Source organism: Sorex araneus, chromosome 2, assembly GCF_027595985.1.
Source record: "Sorex araneus isolate mSorAra2 chromosome 2, mSorAra2.pri, whole genome shotgun sequence".
Taxonomy (NCBI): Eukaryota; Metazoa; Chordata; class Mammalia; order Eulipotyphla; family Soricidae; genus Sorex; species Sorex araneus.
Window position 1 is genome coordinate 374,519,413 of NC_073303.1, and position 18,344 is coordinate 374,537,756.

The 18,344-nt window shown below is 52.9% G+C and overlaps 1 protein-coding gene across 1 annotated transcript in view; it reads right to left on the reverse strand.

Annotated features, from left to right (window-relative positions):
• Positions 1-6,941: 6,941 nt before the first annotated feature.
• Positions 6,942-18,344, reverse strand: part of TMX3 (thioredoxin related transmembrane protein 3) — a 32,049-nt gene continuing 20,646 nt past the window's right edge. Inside the window, exons 10-16 of the mRNA XM_055126410.1 lie at positions 16,124-16,222; positions 15,030-15,087; positions 14,785-14,838; positions 13,994-14,050; positions 11,479-11,608; positions 10,993-11,061; positions 6,942-10,001 (exon numbers count right to left, since the gene is read on the reverse strand). Coding sequence (XP_054982385.1) covers positions 9,726-10,001; positions 10,993-11,061; positions 11,479-11,608; positions 13,994-14,050; positions 14,785-14,838; positions 15,030-15,087; positions 16,124-16,222 — 743 coding nt within the window. The 3' untranslated portion in view covers positions 6,942-9,725. The remainder of the gene's footprint in view (positions 10,002-10,992; positions 11,062-11,478; positions 11,609-13,993; positions 14,051-14,784; positions 14,839-15,029; positions 15,088-16,123; positions 16,223-18,344) is intronic.

Consider the following 18,344-nt stretch of genomic DNA (forward strand, 5'->3'; position numbering starts at 1 on the left):
GAAGAAGCTCTAAGATGAGAAGGCAAAAACCATCAGCACACAGCAGGAGGTGGAAAATAGAATGAAAAGCAATGACCAGCATGCCAGAGAGCTGTGGGGTCAGCTCAGGAGGAACAATACAAGAATCATCACAGTCCCTGGTAAACAAGAAGGCAAATGTGATGAAGAAACAACAGTTCAAGAAATCTGGGGCTGGACTGATAGCACAGTGGGTTGGGCCTTTGCCAACCCGGGTTCGATTCCCATCATCCCATATGGTCCCCTGAGCATATGGTCCCCAGGGGTAATTCCTGAGTGCAGAGCCAAGAGTGACCCCTGTGCATCACCAGGTGTGATCCAAAAGGCAAAAAAACAAACAAACAAAAAAATAAGTCCTTTAAGAATTCCCAGAGTTGAGGATGATAGCACGTACACCCCAAAGGCCCAAAGAGTCCCAGTCAAAACGAACTGGACTAGGAAAACTCCAAGACACATCCCACTCAAAATGACAAAATCCAAAGATAGAGAATACTGAAAGCACAAAGATCAGAAAAGGAATTTACATACAATGAAAAGCCTCTAAGGTGTACAGCAGATCTATCGAGTAAGACTCTATAAGCCAGACGAGTACAAAAGGATAGAATACAAAAATCACTAAGAAATGAAACCCTCACCGAGAATACTCTATCCAGCAAGATGATCATGCAGACTCAAGAAACCGTGCAGAGCTTTCTGGAGAGGCAACAGCTTAGGGAACCCACAGCTTGAGATCAATTTTGCAAGAAGCATTTTTAAAAGCTCCTTGAAGGACCAAACTTCCCACCATGTGGCATTTTGGAGTATGGAGTTCAGAAATGATGCATCTGACTGTCCCCTTCTAGATGAGGAGAGGTTAAAAGCATGTAGCAATTAACCAATACAAATGAACTCTTGCCGGTTTGTTTTCTGATACTGCTACTTGCCAAAACTAACTTTCTTTAGTTTGATTGAAGCAATCTGTTGTGTGTCATGGGGTGCAGGCTGGTGGGCGGGACGGGGGGGGGGACAGTAGTAGGGAACCTGGGGACATTGGTGAAGAGAAAGGGACACTGGTGATGGAATGTTCTAGGCCTGAAACTACTCTATTTTCAATGATTTTGTAAATCTCAGGGTCTTAATAAAAAAGAAATTGAGAGAAAAAATAAAATTTTGTATTCCTTAAAAAAACCTGGTTATTTGGGTCATATTTTTAATTCCCTGAAGGTCACTCCTGCCATTCCCATTTAACTGACTTCTTGTTGATACTGTTGAGGCAGAGTTGGGGGATTACCTTGTCTGGGATTCGGCTGGGGTGCTGGAATTACCCTTGGCTTCGGGGCCTGTACCCGGGAATCAAACCGAGTGATTTGATTGGCCACTGGGCCAATCCCCAGGCCCCAAATTTCTGCTCCCAGAAGCCCCCGTCCGTCCCCGTTGCACAGGGTCTCCCAGCCCTGCCTCGTCCGCCTGCTCCCCCTCTCAAGTCCTGACCCTGGCTACGTTACTTCTGAGCACCGAGTAGTGAGACTTCAATGAGTTGACTCTTTAAGGGACACCACTGACATGCCACACTGGTCAACCCCGCTGCTCGCCTGGGTAGGAGTCCCACAGACACGCGTAGGCTCGGATCCCCTGAAATGCCCAACGATCCCTCAGGGGCTCGCGCAGACCTCAGGGCAAGAAGGGTGTCACTGCATCTCAGAGCTGCGCTCACGGCGAGTAAATTTCTTTGTGCATTTCATCTGTGCCTCCTCAAAGGTTGCTGCTTGAGCCACCCACCGAGCGAGTTCGAACTCGCCAGTGAGGAGGGGCACAGTGGGTAGATGCTTTATGCCCCGGCAGATGGGACGGTACGTAAGGTGCCAGCGGCGGGCGGAAGTGCTGTTTGCAAAAGACTGGGGAACCGAGCACATGGGGAGCCGAGCACAGTCTGATGTGCAGAGGGGACGGTCGCCCGTCCTCTAGCCAGAGCGACCCGCCTGTGATTGAAGGTGCAGGCTGCCAAGGACAGGACGAGCCTGGCGGTGGGGGGCTTTCTGCCCACCCCCTCCTCCCCATGGAGCATGAGCTCTGTCAGAAGTCAAGCTGCTTCTGCCTCAGTCCCTGAGTTGTCAGACCTCAACGGGAAGTGAAACCAGCCCAAAGAAAACAAGCATCAAAGACAGCGGAGGAACTTAGCGGCCCCTTGTCAAAAAACAAGGGGGCAACGCATGCATTTTGTTCTGGCACAATCTCAGTTTTAGGCCACGGAGGAGCAGGGCACGGTCTTCACCGGTGATTTTGTTTCAGGAGCTGGTGGATCTGCCAGGGACAACAGGTGGATGCTTGTGGCTTTGGCAGGAGCCCCAGGGGCACGCCCTCCCGCCTCCTGCTTCCTGGTGGAGGGCAGGAAAGGGGCGGGCGCTTCTCGCTCAGACACGGGTCATCTGCCCAGCTGTGACAAGCCCACAAGTGTCCCCCCCACCCTGCAACTCCTTCTGGGGCCCCTGGAGTCAGAAGAACCTCCAGGGTTCCTCAGCCCCCAGCTTGGGGAAGACAAGAATTGATTGACATTCGGGGCCCTCTCCCGACCTTGAACTTGACTTTCTCTCCACCAACCCGTGTGCTCTGTCTGCTCCTAGCCGGCCCTGGGGATTCGAAATTCAAGCATCGAGATGCAAACCCCACAGCTCTTCATTCGGTTAACCTGCTGGAGTCACCGATTTCCAACCAATTCAACTTCCTGTAGGGAACTTTTTCCTAGTTTCAAGGAAATGTGTAGTGGAATTATTATCGGTGTAATTTTTACACGGAAATGTGTATGTGTGTGTTCTCAATCTCAAGCATACGTCTGAATCCTTTTGTTTGATTTTTGTCTTGGAGCCATAGCCTGAGGTGCTCAGGGATCACTCTTGGCAGTGCTCAGGGGACCATATGTGATACTGGGGACTTAATTGGACTCAGTCTTGTGTAAGACAATTGCTTCCACCATTGTGCTACTCTCTGGAGTACTATGTAAAGAAATGACATGAATATTCTACATGAATACTTTTTGGGAAACAGTGTAATTTGGCTATTTTTATTTTTAAAAGTATTTCTATTTTATCTATTGGTTGAACGATTCAAAGATTTCTACTCAAACTCTTGATGAGCACTGAATCCAAGCAACATTTGCAATCATTAGATCAGAGTTTAAATAAAATACCAAATCACAGTTTATATAATATCCAGTGTAGTCTAAAATGGGGGAAAGAATTTCTATCCATTGATGAGTTAGTGAAGAGTCAGAGGCTATTTCTGAATTAGGCTGCATTTGTTTTGTTGTTAACATCAGAGATACTCGGGTCATATACAAAGTTACAATACTCAGCTATGTTTTAAAGCCCTTCCTGAAAAACCATCATTAAGAGATTGCTAACTTATTATATGCCAGGTTTAATGAAAGAGATAAAACTTTAGCTCCACATTCGAGGCTTTGGAATATGATTTATCATTTATCATTAATAAATAAGACTTATTTAGGTTCTCCTGAACCAGCTCCACGCAAAGCTTTCATATACATCTTTGAAATCAAGGTTTCATTTTACACAAGGCCATTTTCCATCTCAGTTATCTGAGAAACAGTACTTGTAGAAAATCTGTGCATTTCTGGGACATTTTATCCAAAGCCATAGTATTTATTCCAATCATATTTTATATTTCGAGAATCTCTGGAAGTACACTTAGGATTATGACGAAGAAAACCACTGCATAATACTTTATTGTTTCCTTTTTCCCCCACACTCATTTTGAAACCTTTCAAACCTACACAAAAGTTGCAAGATTAACACAAAAGCTACAGGATAGGGAGGGGCTGGAGTGATAGCACAGCGGGTAGGGCATTTGCCTTGCACGCCGCGGACCCGAGTTTGATTCCCAGCATCCCATAGGGTCCCCCGAGCACTGCCAGGGGTAATTCCTGAGTGCATGAGCCAGGAGTAACCCCTGTGCAACGCCGGGTGTGACCCAAAAAGGAAAAAAAAAAGATGTAGGATAGGTGCAGCTAGTAATTCTAGAAAAGGTCTCTGAATGCACCTGCCTTTACTTAGAATCATCACCCCCCAGCATGTCCTTTACTCTTCGTCTCTGAGTAGACACAGGGAAACTTAGCTCCTCTCATCCGGTTCAGCCCTACACAGGTCTATCCTGGCACCTTCTGTGGTTCCCTCAGTACCACCAGGAGGGATCCCTGAGCACAGAGCCAGAAGCCCCGAGCACTGCCTGGTGAGCCCCCAAGTCAGAACAGTCCTTGAGGCAACCATACAAGCCAGTGTTGGCAGGGAAACGTCTGGTTTTTCCTTTCTAGGGTGTTTGAGGCAGATGGAGAACTGGTTACTCAGAAACCAGGATGGAGCCAGAGCAGAGTAACAGCGGGAGGGCGTTGCCTTGCATCCAGCCGACCCGGGCTCCCCGGCATCCGGTACAGCTGCCTAAGCACTGCCAGGAGTCATTTTTTTTTTTGGCTTGGGGGGTATTTATTTTTTTTTTAATATTTTATTAGTGAAACACCATCTGGTACAGTTGTAGACTTACAAACTTTCGTGCCTGCGTTTCAGTTGTACAGTGATCAAGTGCCCATCCCTCCACCAGGGCCCCTTCTCCACCACCAATGGTCCCAGCATCCCCCCCGCCACCCCCACCCCGCCTCTGTGGCAGGGCATTCTTGATCTCTCTCTCTCTCTCTCTCCTTTTGGGTGTTGTGGTTTGCAACTGCGGTATTGAGTAGCCATCGTGCTCAGTCTATAGTCTACTTTCAGCCCGCATCTCCCATCCTGAGCGGGTCCCCCAGACCCCCTTACTTGTTGTTCCCTTCTGTATTTGGGCTGCCCTTTCCCCCTGAGCGTGCGGCTGGCTTCCAAGCCGTGGAACAGACCTGCCAGGAGTAATTTTTAAGTGCAGAGCCAGGAGTAACCCCTGAGCATTGCTGGATGTGACCCAAGGAGCCTCCCCCACAAAAGGAAAAAAAAGCAAAAAGAAACTTTCATAGTTCTTGGCCTCTACTCTGGGCATATTTTCAGCTACTGCATAGATTTTAGATACTAAATTAACTCACGTGAAAATGAATCTAACCATATTAAGACATGAAATATGTCCAATATTTGTGACGGCAATATGTAATTACCTATCTTCCTACTGTTCAGACATGATGCAGAGAAGTCTTCTTGGAAAACCAGTTTAAGGTCTTCAATTCTAACAAAACGTATGCCTTTGTTTTCTCCAACTTGCACACACATGGGGATTGTCATACAAAGACGATGCACGCAGTGACTCCTCTGCGGACTCTCGTGTTGGCCACACCTGGAACCACGCTGAGACACTGCCACTAAAACAGACACTGAGGAGCGGCTGCGCCCCGGGGCTTGCAGCTGGCGGCTGATGAAACGGGCCAAGAGAGTCGGGCCAGCCGCAGGCAGGCCAGGGCTCTTTCCCACAGGCTGACTCCGCCAGGCGTTGGGATGGACACCAAGGAGGAGCAAACAGGCCCCGTGGGTCTCCTGAGCAGCCCGGAAGTTCTGGTGCTCCAGAAAGAGCCAGGCAGGGGTGCGGGTGGCGGGTGGGGGTGGAGGTGCTGAGGATCCCAACACCCTGGTACAGCGGGGAAGGGTGGGCTGTATCCCTTAGGGCCCCCCTGACACCCCTTCACTCTCCCGGCTCTCGGGCAGGAAGCCCCGGTGTCAAGGCGTGGGCAGGCAGCAGGCGCGCAGGAGACCCCCGTCTCCGTGTCTGGAGGTACGAACCCATGCCCTGACCTGCGTCTCCGGGGTGCCCAGGCTGCCCCCCGGAGGAGCCGTGACAGGAGCCAGTGAATGCTTGAGCTTCTCCCCCATGGCAGGGAGGTGCTTCGGGGGACAAGACACGCTTCAGATGAGAGCACCCCGCGAGGGAGCCGCATCCGCTTAGAAAGCGCCCCGCTGGGCAAGGGGGGAGTGCGAGGGCCGCCGAGACCGAGACCGGCTTTGCCAAAGCAGGGGGCACCCCATCCTGAAGGCTCGCACCCTGGCCGTGGGGCGACGCCTCCTCCCTTCCTTCCCGAGTGTGCATTGCTCTGGGGTCGCCTCAGCCCGGGCGCGTCCCTTCCTTCACGCAGAGACGCTCCCCGTGCTGTTCTCACGCACTCCGCCTCGCTCTCCCGGAGTCCAGGCGCTGGGGAGAGGAGCCGCGTGGCCCTGGTGGCCAGCGTGTGGCCTGGAGGCGGCCAGGGCTGTCGGGTCCCCCATCTCCCCATGCGCCCCTCAACAGGTTTTGTTTTGTTTTTCCAATTTCTGGCTCCTGAACAGGAATATTTTACTTTTCGTGAGGTGAGAGACAGTCCCAAAGCTCGCATGATCCTCGCCGGTGTGGGGGCCAGATCTGCCCCACCCTTGGCCCGGCTGACTGTGCTCTCTGGGCTCGCAGCATCGCCCCCCTCCCCTGCCCCCCCCCCACCTGCGTCTCTCTCCAAACTCCCTCTCATTCTAACTTTGCTGCTGACCTGGGCGCTGTGTCTGCAACTCTGCTGACGACGGTTTCCCACGCACACCCCCACACCAGGGGCCCTACCTCCCCCCTCAAGGGCCCCACGGCCCCTGCCCGGCCCTGCTCGTCCCCTCTGACTCAACCTGGGGGTCCCTCGGGAGAGGGACAGCAGTGGGGGAGCCCCGCCCCGACGGACTCCTCCCCCCCTCGGACGGGGATTGAGCCCAAGGATGACCTCCCCAGGCTCATCACCTGCTCGGGCAGCCCATGTGCACACAAGGGCTTGGGCCGCGGGGACCAGGATTTCCACAGACTCTGAAAACGCTGATGTTTCTACCACTACAACTGACTAGTAACCAGAGCACAAACGTGCTTTGTGGGGCCTGCTCTCGGCCGACCACCTTTCTGCTTCTCACAGAGAACCTCGGATCACAGACAACCAAGGGAAAGAGAGACAGCAGGAATCACAATTACAGTTACAAATGTCTCCAATGTGTTTATTTTAGAAAACAAAGGTTGAACAATTGGTGCCATGAGGCAGGATCTCATGAGTTCGACACGTTAGCAATGCAGTCTCTCAAAAGCCTTTTTTACCAACTGGTCCAAAGTAGAAAATTGATTCTTGCCCACTCTTGGACTCAGACACATTCAGGAAAAAGTAGATATTTATAAAAATAAAATGGCAAACCTATTCCCACCGATAGTCTTCTCACCACACTCTGCTTTGCTCAAGCAATTTCTACATAATAGGATGGTGAGGGATCTTTCCCCGTCTTACTTCCATTTCGTATGAAGCAATGATAAAAATATTGATTTTGCAAAACCCAAACCAAAATGGCCCCAAAAACCCAAACCAGGAATTACCAGCAACTAAATCACAATGTAGCTCGTTAACAGTGAGACCCTTCAAGCACTATAAATTTGGCTCTTAATTTCATTTCTGAGTTAGATACCTTATTGTGTGTGAGGAAGAAAACAGAATTACTGATCTAACAGACCTCACCCAGGTTCCGTGAGTGGTACCGGGAGGAATATTAAAATGGACTATGTAACCAATCAAAAGGACCGCCTGCTCTATGCTACACAGCTTGACTGAAATAGTCACGTTCTCCATTTCAGATATCCTTAAATAATGTCTGAGCACCAGATTCAGCAACAGCAGGCATCTTAAGTCTTTCAATTTTGGAAGCTGAAAAACAGTACTCTATTGCAACCAAGAGAAGGCGAAACTCTGACTGAAGGGTATTTTCCTATCTGTGAAAGATTCATCACTGGATCAGAACGGCAGGGCCAAGCCCTCCTAAAGGGTTCTTTCTCTCGATTCATTAATAAATCTACCTTCATTTTAAAAGTGTTCCTGAAATGAAAATAGCATTTCTACAAGTTCTGCTATCACGTCAAAGGGATAAAAGCAAATGCACACCGGGGAACAAAAGTTTTAGGTGGTTTTGTGAGAAATGTGACAGTATCATTAAGTAGAAACAAGTAAAAAGCAAAATCCTCATACAAAAAAGGCAGAAATAAATACACTCACTTACAAACCATCTACACGTTCTGTTTCCCAAGTAGCCACTGTGAAAAGAGAGAAGGGGCGACCACGAGCACACAGAGTGAACAGGAGGTGTCTGAGGACGTCTAGTGTCCCGAGAGAGCTAGGAACAGAAACTCAGGCTTGCCCTGGAGACACGGACGCCCCCGGTTATGGAGAAAGGAAGAGCGGGCGTTCCCCACGGGCGCACGCGGAGAGTTCCGTTCTTCTTCCCACTCGGGCCTGTCACTTTTACGGGATACTCCACAAGACACAAAGACATGCAGACGGTGAGTCTCTGAGGGAGGAACGAGGAGGGAGAGGCAGAACGCTGGCCACCGGCCCCGCAGCCGTGGGGGGGCACAGCCAGGAGACGCTACTCTGGCCCCTGGGAGCGTGACCGGCCCATCTTCCCGACTTGCCCAGGATGCTCTGGGGAGTCTCCTTGCTAGCTGACGACCATCAGCCTCCAGCTTCCATGAAGAAGGCCCCTCACGGACGCCAACAGGACACCCTCCGAGGTGCCAGCCTGCTGTCCCAGTTCCACCGGTGGCCGCAGAAGCTGCTGCTCCCAGCTGCCGAGGAGGCGGGGGCACCCACCGGGCGCCTCCTCCGTGTTGGGACGAGGAACCAGGTACTAAATGCTTCCATGGTCCCGGATGGCCAGAAAGACATTTCAAGCGGACAACTCAACGAGGCCAGGAGTCACCGAGTCAAGACCCTACACTTGGCTGAGAGGCAGAGTCAGGGCGAACTAGTCTACGATGGGCACACCGGACTGGAACTGAGAAGGCGCGGGGCGGGGGGGGGGGGAGAGGGCACGGCCAAGGGCAGCATTCCTCCGCCACGTCAGCGCGGAGAGCAGGTGAGGGGTCTCGGGGAGGACTGGGCAGTGGGGCTGGGAGGACGGGGGCAGAGGGGCAAGTGGCTGGCAGGGGGCTGACTGTCGCTCGCTCACTCTGAGCACGGCCTGCGCGGGGCCTCCAGAACACACGTGTGTGTATGCGCGTGTGCATGCAGATGTGCACGCCCACACGCCCAGCAGATCGCAGTGACCCCATACTACTCCTGGCAGAGCGGCGGGAGCTTCTTCAGCCAAGCAAACTCGCAGAGGAAACCCCACTGGGAGGGAGCAGGGGACAGCGGGGGCCATCGACAGCTGTCAGGCTGCCCATCACCGGCACCCGAGGTCCGGCTTCCTACCCCGGCTTGGGCCGCTGTATGTCCCAGCAGAAAAACTCAGGGCTGGGGCTACCCGCTTATTTTGGCCCCTGGGAAAACCCAAGGAACGTGGCCAAGCGTGAAATAAAATGCAGCACAGCACGGCTCGGCTCCTTCAAAACCCAGTGACACACTATAGGAAAAAAAAAAATTTTTTTTTCTTCTCATAATCTTGATCTGCCCTGTGGACAGAGACCATTTCTCCTTAAAGTGCCTCGATTTGAAGACTTCACTCTTCCTGTCCGGCGGCCGGGCGAGGGGAGGGGGTGGGGGGACCCGGTGCCTCTCCCCGACAGGCCGGCGGGAATGCGGAGCCCGGGGCGTGTCCCTCAGCCCCAGGACGTCCCCACAGAGACATGCAAACACGACGGGAGCCGGGGACGTCCTGCAGGTGGCCGAGGGCCGCGGGCCGGCCCCCCGCGTCCCCGGGGCCTGCGGCCAGGCCTACTCGAATCCATGCACGGACGCCGGGCAGCGCGCCGGGCTCTGGGGCCCGGGCCGGGCCTCAGTCGGTCTTCTTCTCCAGCTCGCCCTTGGGCTCGGGCTCAGGCTCGGGCTCGGCGGGCATGGGCGGGTGCCCGTTGCGCACCTCGTGCTCGCGCGGCTCGTCGGGCAGCTCGGCGCCCTCGGGGTCCCCGTCGCCCTTGGACAGCTCGTAGCGCTCCTCGATGTAGCTGCTCTCGGCGTCGGCGCTGTAGATGCCGTAGCACATGATGCTGATGACGCCCAGCGGCAGGCCGAACAGGAAGCAGCCCATGAGCGGCGAGCTCCGGAAGATGGACTGCGGGGACAGGCAGGGGCGAGTCGGCGGGGCCCCCAGAGCCCCCCACGGACCCCCGCGACCTGCTGTCGGTGTCCGAGGCTAAACGCCAAGGCTCCGGCGGCTGCCCCCCAGCCAGCCCGTGGCAAATGCGGGGCCGGCGGGAGGAGGTGGAAAGGGCGGTGGCAGCCCCTGGGGCCGAGCCCTGTGCCGCCGGCCGCTCGCGCAGGGGACAGCAGGACTTGTGCGCAGCCGGGACCCTCGGCTGCGTTTCTGGGACCCATGGCCCCAGCCTTCCGGGACAGGAGAGCACCTGTCACGGAGCACAGGAGCGGACAGACAGAGCTGCCGGGCACGAGGCCTCGGAGGACGCGAGCACAGCACGGGCCGGGGCTCTGGGGCGGTGACTGGACCCCAGGAAGGAAGGGCAAGGCGGCCCCCGGCACGGTGAACACCCACAGACGGGCTAGCGCGAGGGCTGGCACGGGGAGAGCCGGAGGCAGGGCGGCGGGCGGAAGGGCCACTCCGAGAGCCAGCGCGCGCCCAGGGAGACCGTGACCGGCCCTGGGGCCAGGGGCACTGTCGGGGGCGGGGAGACGCGGAAGCTGCCCGGCTGTACGTCTCCCAGCGCGGCAACAGCGGGCGCCTGTGACCATCGCGTCCGCCCACAGGGGTGAAAGCCCCCAGGTGCGGGGAGAGCGACCATGAGGGGGAGGTGTGGGTCTGACGGCCTGCGACCCCCGGCCCAGGGTTCTAACCAGGCTGAGACCCCGCGTCAGGAAAGCATCGGGATTCTGTCACATCACTGGGCCAATAAATCCCGCATTCCAGTGGCCTCATCAAGCAGAAACGAAGGAGCTTAATTTCCAGCCTAAGTAGACACTTACTTTTAACCTCTCAAATCAGACCTAGCTTTGGCCCGGCCTTTAGGGAGCCTTCCCCTCACCCCGAAGAGACTACTGACCTACCTGCCCCAACAAGCAGTGGAACTTCCCGCAACACGGTGACTTACCACCACGGTAGTTTTGGCATCGAATAGTATCCTCTTCAACCTGTGGAAAATGCTATCGCCTCCTTGAGCCTGACAGTGGGCAGAGGGGAAAGAAGTGTTAGTGAGTAATCCTTTTCCCGAGTCACACTGGCCCTTGCAGTGGCAGCTGGGGCGGGCAACAGAGACGCAAAAAGTCCCGGAAGGAGGCCTGGGCCAAGGGAGACCTTGTCTGTCCGCCTCCCCTGTCCGCTGTGACCCCCAAGCACCGGCCCCTCTCGCGGGCGCCAGTGCAAGGGGCCTGGGCTCAGGTCAGTGTGAAGACAGTGACCTCACAGCACCGGGGAAGCAGCTCCCCGACTCGGGGTCACCGCAAATGGCCTTCAGGAACCCTCCAGGGGACCGCGCCACAGCCCGACTCCACAGCCAGTCTCCGGCCAGCGGTGCCAAGGACCTCGCTCCTCCTCCACTCCTCCCACCGCCCCCCTGCAGTTCGAGTGGAGCTCATACTTCCACGCGGCCGTCCAGAATGCTGTGAATGAACTGCACCATGTCTTCCGCGTTCCTGATCTGCCGGTCCAGCAGGAAGTACTGCTGATTCGAAGTGTTCAGCACGACCACAGTGGGTACGGACAACTCACTGCGAGGAGAAGAGAGAAATAAACAGACACATAAATATACAGACCGAGTGACTATAGCTGCCATGCTTATGACTTGGCTTCCGCCTGAGGCTGAAGCTTCTCATTTACAAAGCAAACAGAGAGGGGAGAGGAATCTTTTTAAAATCAAATGAAGAAATTCAACTGAGAACTCGGATCCCTTCACCTCTAGCTCATTTGAATATTATTATCCTGGACCAAACAGCTGTTTATTAGACCCAAACACCTTGTTCTCTTGACCATACTATTCCACTGCAATAAGATACGGATGTGCCTTGAGAAACCACATGAGAAACGGTTCTATCCACCCACGTTCCCAACAACAGGTGATGGGATGGATAAAGAAATTGCGGCGTGCGTCCTCGATGGAATTCTACTTGGCTATGACCCGAGACGAAATGTTGCAATGCTGCAGTTTGCTGCTGCAGCTTGCATGGACGCAGAGGAGGTCACGGTGCAGCGAGTCAGAGAGAGAAAGACAAGGAGCTGGAACTGCACCCCTGTGCTCAGTCAGTCCCCACGGGGCGGGAAGAGATCCCGAAATCTGGTCAATTGAGCATGAGCTTGAGGGGGTGGGGCGGGGGGAGCTGGGGTGAAGGTGGAGGAGCCTGCACTACAGCAGCGTCACCAGCAGCCAGGGAAAGGCGGCGGTAAAGCACACACAAATATACTACAAAATAGGCTTTGGGGCTGGAGCCATAGCACAGCAGGGAGGCCGTCTGCCTTGTACGCGGCTGACCCGTGTTTGATCCCCAGAATCCCATATGGTCCCCCGAGCACCGCCGGGAGGAATTCCTGAGTGCAGACCCAGGAGTAAACCCTGTGCATCGCCAGGTGTGATCCAAAAAGCCAAAAATAAATAATTTTTTTTTTAAAAAAAAGGTTTTAAGAAAAAAAAAAAATGGGTGGTAGTATGAACACCGAAAATCCTATTGAAAATCCTATTTCCACTGCCGGGATTATGAAACAATGGCGCCTTAAGAGGTGTTTTGTTTTTAAAGGTTTCTACAAGGTCTATCACATTCCTATAACAAACAGAAAATTTATGTACAAATACGGGTTTCCTTTCAGTATTAAAAATTTAGTGCCAGATTTTTCAAGGTCCTTTAGCACTCGAATGGCTCCTTTGCTTGATTCTCCTTCGTCTTCCTTTCCTCACTACACCTGGCACTTGATCCATTTGTAAAAGCCCTCACACGCCTTACGGAACAAGTGAGGAACTCGACCTGGAAACTGCAAGTACGTGCATCTGAGCCACAGGGCAGCGGGCAGGGCACTTGTCTTGCTACCCAGACACCCCACAGGGTGCCCAGCACCTGCCGGGAGTGATGCTAAGCACCAATGGGGGTGCCCAAAACCATAAAAATCAAACAAACAAAAAAACAAGCTTGAGTACTTTAAAATTTTAGCATCTGAAAACCAGGACCTTCACCTGGGGGGCCTAAAGTTTTCTTTTCCCAGCAGCCTGTCTGTCCACTGGCGAACACCAGAGGCTCGGCGGCTGCGGGGCTGAGATGGGATGGGCTGGCACGGGCAGCCCTTCTGCGCTCCCTCCGCCACGGGGCCTGGCACCTGGTGAAGGGGCGGGCGGGGTCTCTGCTCTGGCGCAGGTGCCCGAGGCAGGCAAGAGGTTCTCCCCGGACGCTGAGGAACCGATGCAGCCCAAATCTGAGGAATGTTTCCTAAAGTCTGGCAGCGACAAATCAGCTCTTTGCATCACTAAGGTGGGCTACGAAGCTTTCGGGAGTAGCCATGAGCTCTGAAGTGGCTCGGAGGTGCCAGGGCCGAGAAGAAGGAACAGGGCTGCAGAGGGTGCCTGGAGCACTGCTGGGAGAGACCCAGGAGCATGGCCGGGAGTGCGGCCCCGGGCCCCAAACCCCCACAGCCTTGTGTTTTCCTAAGTGACAGTGGTCTAACAGAACTCGCAATGTGTATTACACTCAACTACAACGTTTGCACAACCTCCAATGTCTTCTTTACCAGATACTATATATTAGAAAAAAGGGAAAATCTTTTTTAATATATTCAATATTAAAATTCAGTGTTACAAATATACATAGAGGTTGGAGGAAAAAAATGTTTTTTTGTTTTGTTCTTGGGCCACACCTAGTGATGCTCAGGGTTGACTCCTGGGTCTGTGCTCAGGGATCATTCCTGGTGGGACGCAGGGGACCAGACACGGTGATGGGGATCGAACCCAGGTCACCCACGTGTAAGTCCTACCCTTTGTCCTATGACTCCAGCCCTAAAAGAAAGATTAGGGAGATTATCTACTTCAGAATATAGCTTTCACAGCTACCAGAGTCCTTGGTTTCTTAGAAACAGAAAATTAACAAAATCATCAAACCACGCAGCGTCATACTTACTCCATCAGCAAGGTATTTATATATTCATTCCCATCCATATGGCCAAACTGAAGATCCCTGACAACCAGGAAAGAGAGAGAACATTAATACAAAAATGTAAATAACGCACACAACCAAAAATGGGGATTTGTGAAGCATGCCACTGCTGTAAACATTAAGCATATAAGCTACACAAAACAGATGTGGAAGAATGTGTAAGTTCTATTGGTTTTGAGATATAAATCCACAGTAGAATTAAGCAAATTCTAAGACAATCCTACTTCACATGTTTAAGATGCAAGGTGATTAGTGTGACTTTTCTCACTGAAATGTGTTCATGAAAAGTTATCCTTACTCTACGAAAGGACCAAGAAGATGCCACAGGAAAATATATACCTGTGTATCACAAAATGACTCAAAAATAAGAATGAAAATAGTAACACAAATACAGTCATATACTGACTATAATAAGAGCAAGAATGACTTATCATAGTGAGAATACTTCTTAATATTCCACTCTGAGATCCATTTACAATCATGTTTATTTCTGACCTCCGCTAGCTCATTTTAACCTCCACCTCAATTTTAAGTGCCTATTTTCTTACCAACAATGTACCACAAATTCTGCCAAGAAGCAGATATGAATGCAATGACAAGTAAAATGTTTCTTTCTATTTACATGTACGACCCACTTCAAGCCCAGACAATTCATACTGAACCACAGCAACAAAAAAAGTAGAAAACGATTGCTTCACCACACAGGAAACAGAGTTCCACTCAAATAAAGCAATCTTTTAGACACAAGCACCCACCTGTGGAACTGGCCTCGGAAATTTCCAGCAACTTCCTGAATGATTGACTTCAGTCTGTGGAAAAACCAACAGGACTATTTCATCTTTTTACTATAAACCATATTCAATTCAATATTATTTAATTATGTATCTTTGGCCTTGTCAAATACTGTGGAAACTGTAATTAGGACTGTATCAGGTTTATTTGAAGTTTATAAAATACAGTTTAGATGTAACGGAAGCTTAGACCATTGAAGGCACGATACCTGGTATGTTCAAGCGATGAATTCTTCTCATCAATAACTGCAATGGCCACAAGCTTTCCTGAAATGAAAAATGACACATCTACATCAGAAAAAAAAAAAAACCCTCACTATAGAAAGTCACCACGATCTGCGTCACTCCGGATGGAGAATGGGTCACCTGTACTTTGAGGCTTGGCTCTGAGCACCCTGCACATTCTACTCACTAAGAGTCACAAGACTCCCACCCCTCCCCGGAAAACGAAAGCAAAAAAGAAAGAAAAACCGCCACAGGGTGGCTTATGTTCAAACAAAAACCACAAGGACTAGAGGAGATTTACTTACTAATTCCCGCAGCGCTAAAGGAACGTTCCCAACAAGAAAGCCGCACACGGTTCGGCGTGTGTGTGTGTGTGTGTGTGTGTGTGTGTGTGTGTTTGTGTGTGTGTGCACTCTGGGACCACACAGGGCTCCAAGGACCAACCCCCGGGGGAGCCGCTCGGGAGGCGAGCGCGCCCCCCCCCCCCAGACTGTCTCTGTAGCCCCCTCTCCAGCCCTCTTCATCGGAAACAATCGCTTTTCTCTTTAGTCGGAAGCTGTGCGTGGAGACGAGCGTGGCAAGGGTCACCCCGATTTAACCCTCACTCGAAAATTCACTACAAATTCGTGAAACACAACTTCCGGCAACTCTCACAGCGACTCCCTGCACCCAGGTAACTACCTTTGAAAAATGCTCCCGCTTCCGCATCTCCGCCTGTGCTTCCGGCCAGTCACCCTCGGCCCCGCCCTCCAGAGGCCAGAGCTTTGTCCCTTCCCAGAAGCAGGACCTGGCACAGCCGCCGCCTCTGGCCGGCACCTTAGTTCTTCCCCAACTCACTGGCCAGGCTCTGTGCCCTGCCACCTCTCTCCGCCCTGGCAGAGCCAACGCTCCACAGCGCATCTCTGGCAAGGATTACAGACGCTCTCTGTCTGCCGAGAGCCACTGACATTCTCACAGAGCAGAACTGGCATTTAGGTCTAAAGAAGAAATGAAACCTTGAAGCAGATTTTCTAGAGAACTGATTTCAGTGCTCGGGGGAGGGAAAATTATAGAGCAGGGCCGTTTGCAAGCACGTTACCAGTGTCCCCGAGCTCATACAAGACGAAACCATCCATCGCGATGTAATTCTGGAAGCGCTCCCTGTTGATCCATGCCGAGAGATCGCCGTCTTCATACTCTGGAAAAGCAAAGTGTGGGGATCTGAGCATCACTGTGACTCTAAGCGGCTGTCACGTTCTCACCATCACGGACTACGCACAGAAGCTCACTCTGAGGATCTCTCCTAAGCAAGCACCAAAGGATCAACACACGTCATTCTTTACTGCATGACTGAAGTAACAGAAGATGAAATAACTAACATTCAAAGGGCAATAATTTAAACAACCATAGTACATATTGAGGGAGTACATTTAAAGACTGAAAAGAATCACAATAACCCGGTAAAACTATGTGGTAAGGAGGTTCTTAAAATAGTATCTTATGACAATGACTTTGTAAAAAGTAAAGCATGAAAAGATAAACTGAATGGATGAAAAATGAAAGCACAGACTCCTACAAAATGGTTATCATGGGTAGTTACTTTAGTGATGGCACTTTGGGTACATTTTTATTTCAATTTCTTTGCTTATCTGCATTTTATGACATTTCTACCTCAATTTTCAGTATTTTTGCATGTGCCACCCACAGAAACCCACATGTAAAGCCCGAGTTTCTATAACCTCTCCGTCAAGAACTTCCTCTGCTGAGCACATAAACTGATTCAGATCCAGCAGGAATACTGTTCTAACTGGAAGGAGAGCTGGAAAGAAAGTCTCAGCCAGCTGCATCGCCAGCAAGCGGCCGAGAGCGGACCACACTGATTTCCTGAAAGCAATCATTTCTTCCACTGCCACTTCTGTGACTAAAACGTTTTCAAAGGGCCAAACCTATGAAACGTGACGTAACGCAAATGTGGGGGCTTCTCAGGACTTGGATTTACACCAGAGGACCGAGGAGCTGGTAGGCCGGGCATATTCTACCCTGGTCCAAAAAATCTTCACTAATGAATTATTAACGACAAAACCTAAAACACACTGGAGAGTCCCGTGGGGCCAGTGTCCCGGGTGCTTCTCGGCCGACTGCACCACGACAGGGTACATCGGCTGAAGCTCTCGCGTGCGCGGGGACTCTGGGCCTGCCGGCCAGCAGGCGCCCGGGCGTCCGGCCCTTCCTGTCCTCTCGGGAACGGTCCCAGCCGAGACGGGCAGAGGCCCCTGCGGAGCGCACACGGGAGCAGGCGTTTGCTCCCGGAGAAAGCGGGTGGCTGGGCAGCTGCTGGCGAGCCCGAGTCAGGCCAGCGTGAGGGGCTGAAGGACGAAGCTCAGCTGAAGCCCCGGCTGTGCGCCCGGATCAAGGGTGTGAGAACTCGCCCCCCGCCCTGCCCCGCCCCCAGCCTCTCTGTCCCGCCTGGATGTGAGCTGCAGTGAAGAGTACCGAGCTCCAGACGGCGCCAAGATGGGCCAGGAAGACAAGGGACGAGGCCAGAAGTGCGCCAGGGGGGGCAGGAGCCCACAGCTCATCCCTCTCACGTGTCCCCACGGGAGGTCCTCCAAACTCCCTTCCTCATGTTTTGGTTTTTTTCCCCCCAGCTTTGGGGCCCTGCTTGGCTCTGTGCTCGGGGCTTACTCCTGGGCCACGGCTGGCGTTAGCACTTGCCTTGCGTGCGGCCCGCTGCACTGTCTCTTCACCCCAGAACGTTTTTAGGATACCAAGAAGCACGTGCCCAGGCACCGTCTCCCTAACCGCAGTGGCCAACTCGCTCCGCGCTGCGTCCAGTGAACCAACGTGCGGCTGAAGCTGTCTGGCGGCCGGACGGTTTCTGGGTCGCACAGAGCAGCGGGTGCTCGGGACTCGGTGCTGATCTGTGCTCGGCGAACACGCCTGGCGACCTTCAGGGGACGCTATGCAGCGCCGGGCATTGAACGAGGCTCAGCCCAAGGCAGGGCAACACCCCAGCCCCTCCCCCGTCTCCTGCGAGTACCGGGGGGCCCACTCCTCACGCCGACGCCCCCGGGTCTCCTCCGCAAGCCCAGACTGCGGCTCCGTCTGCTGCCCTGCGGCCGAGAGATGTTCTCAGACGTCAGGGTTCCGGGTGAAGCAGCGACGGGCCGGCGGCAGCCAGCACAGGGAGCTCAAGGGAAGCTCAGCCCTCCCGCTGAAGAGCCGTGAAGACCCAGGACTGCAGATACGCTCCGTCCTCACATGACAAGCACCAAAGGAGGGGAAACTGTTTTCCCAAGATCGAAGTGCCCCTTTCCCTC